This window comes from Poromitra crassiceps (assembly GCF_964638095.1).
Source record: "Poromitra crassiceps genome assembly, chromosome: 20".
NCBI classification, from domain to species: domain Eukaryota; kingdom Metazoa; phylum Chordata; class Actinopteri; order Beryciformes; family Melamphaidae; genus Poromitra; species Poromitra crassiceps.
In genome coordinates, this window is record NC_139637.1 from 24704430 (window position 1) to 24706929 (window position 2500).

At 54.1% G+C, this 2500-nt stretch overlaps 1 protein-coding gene across 1 annotated transcript in view; it reads right to left on the reverse strand.

The window, feature by feature from the left end:
* LOC310795135 (adenylate cyclase type 6-like) overlaps positions 1-2500 on the reverse strand; it is a 54981-nt gene that overhangs the window by 14638 nt on the left and 37843 nt on the right. The window contains exons 6-7 of the mRNA XM_083657177.1: positions 952-1063; positions 484-611 (exon numbers count right to left, since the gene is read on the reverse strand). Of these exons, the coding sequence (XP_083513303.1) occupies positions 484-611; positions 952-1063 (240 nt within the window). The remainder of the gene's footprint in view (positions 1-483; positions 612-951; positions 1064-2500) is intronic.

Here is a 2500-nt window from a genome sequence, read left to right on the forward strand (position 1 = left end):
GAATTTCACAATCGGTGCACACCTAGTGGTGCCCACTGGAAATTAACAGCAACATTTTTAAGAAAGAGCCACTAAAGTTCAAACAGGAGCCAAGGAGTCTGGAAGTCTATATATAATTATAATAATAAGTATATAATTATATATCTTTACAAAGAGGAGGAAACATTGTCACCACGGGTGATGTTACAACGCTTGACACAAACGATGAACTGAAGGTTAGAAACATTTATAGTCCACACAACATAATCAGCTTTGAGATTAGATATGTTTTATTAGTTATGTTTTGACGTTGATTCAGAAGAGCGGGCGATGTTTGGCACGGTTTATCTGTCGCTAATCTAATGACCTTGCACTGTGCTGACACCATGTGGATGGAGGCAGCAGGTGCAGATACAGATCCAACTGGGAGAATGTGGGTCAGAGGTCATGAAGTGAGGTGTGTGTGTGTGTGTGCGTGTGTGTGTGTGTGTGTGCGTGACTCACGAAATGGCCTCGATCATGTCGACGCCCATCTCCACGCAGCAGTGGGCGTGGTCAGCGCGCGGCTCAGGCAGGCCGGACACGCAGTAGTAACAGTCCCCGAGTATCTTAATACGCAGGCAATGGTTCTCCTGCACACCAAGGACACACACACACACACACATGCACACACACACACACACACACACACATGCGCACACACGCGCACACACACGCGCGCGCACGCACACACACACACACACACACACACACACACACGTAGAACACGTTAGGCCCCTAATTAAATCAAATATACACCATGTCAAATACGACCCACACAGACTAATTGACTCGTTACACAACACACTCCCCCAGGTGCATCATTGCTAGGCTACATCATGCTAACCGTGATGTAGCCTCTATACATTGTTGTTGTGCAAATGCAAATGCTAATGCGCTGGGCTGGGAGGTGGGTGTGTGCGGCGCGCTCACCGAGGCCAGCTTGTCGAAGCGAGCGAACAGCTCGTTCAGCGTCATGACCAGCTCCTGGGCCGTGCACTGAGACGCCAGGCTGGTGAAGCCCTCGATGTCTGCAAACAGGATGCTGGGGACGGGGACAGACGGGGACGGGGACAGGATGAGGACAACCCAAACAGACGGACAGGAAGAGAGACAGAGAGAGATCAATCAAAATAAGCAAAGAGCTAATTAGCATGGTCTAAACTAGCGCCTCTCATGGCAGCTCGACAGTGAGGGAGGGAGCGAGACAGTCAGTCAGTTCAGCTCTGGCTTTCATCATCTAGGCCAGTGTACTGTAGGTCACCTCCTCCTCCTCCAGCCCTGTGATGTGACGATCATCTCCCTATCTCCCCCCCACCACTCTTCCCGCTGCTTCTCCCTCCCTCCCTCCCTCTGCTCCTCTCTCCCTCCCTCCCTCCCTCTGCTCCTCCCTCCCTCCCTCCCTCTGCTCCTCCCTCCCTCCCTCCCGCTGCTCCTCCTTCCCTCCCCCCTCCCTCTGCTCCTCCCTTCCTCCGTCTGCTCCTCCCTCCCTCTCCTCCCCCCCTCCATCTGCTCCTCCCTCCCTCCCTCCCTCCCTCTGCTCCTCCCTCCATCTGCTCCTCCCTCTCCTCCCTCCCTCCCTCCCTCTGCTCCTCCCTCTCTCCCTCTGCTCCTCCCTCCATCTGCTCCTCCCTCCCTCCCTCTGCTCCTCCCTCTCTCCCTCTGCTCCTCCCTCCATCTGCTCCTCCCTCCCTCCCTCTGCTCCTCCCTCCGTCTGCTCCTCCCTCTCTCTGCTCCTCCCTCCCTCTGCTCCTCCCTCCCTCTGCTCCTCCCTTCCTCCCTCTCCTCCCTCCCTCTGCTCCTCCCTCCCTCCCTTCCTCCCTGGCAGGGAGGGGCGAGTCTGCGTGACTTTCGTGGCTAACTTTTGATAGTAATTAAAGCCAAGAATAAACCCACGCCACAGAGACTGAGGTCCCGCTGAAGGCAGACAGATGGCACTGTTGGCCCCCATGATGCTCGGCCTCATTACGTCCACTGAGGGGATGGATCTTGTCCTTGATTTCAGCCGTCCAGCAGGACAACGTTAGAGCCCGTGTCTGCGTCTCTCACATACACACATGTTGGGGGACATCTGACAGGTGTTTGGTTTCTCTGCTTCTCTGCTGCAACCTCAGCTCCTCGTCCCCGAACTGACCGCACTCGACTGGGCTGACCAGTGGGCTAACAGCTGGGGAGATTCAACCCTGCCTTTAGCAGCCAGTCATTCCCAGTCAGGAGTCATTCCCAGTCAGGAGTCATTCCCAGTCAGGAGTCATTCCCAGTCAGGAGTCATTCCCAGTCACGAGTCATTCCCAGTCACGAGTCATTCCCAGTCACGAGTCGACTTCAGGGTCATGACTGAAGTTGACTCAGTCAGTGTCAATAGAAAACACCACGCAGAATACATACTGCCCCTAGCTGTGGGAGTCACTTTTTAAAGGAACAGCTCACCCTAAAATCAAAAATACATATTTTTCCTCTCACCTGTAGTGGTATTTATCCA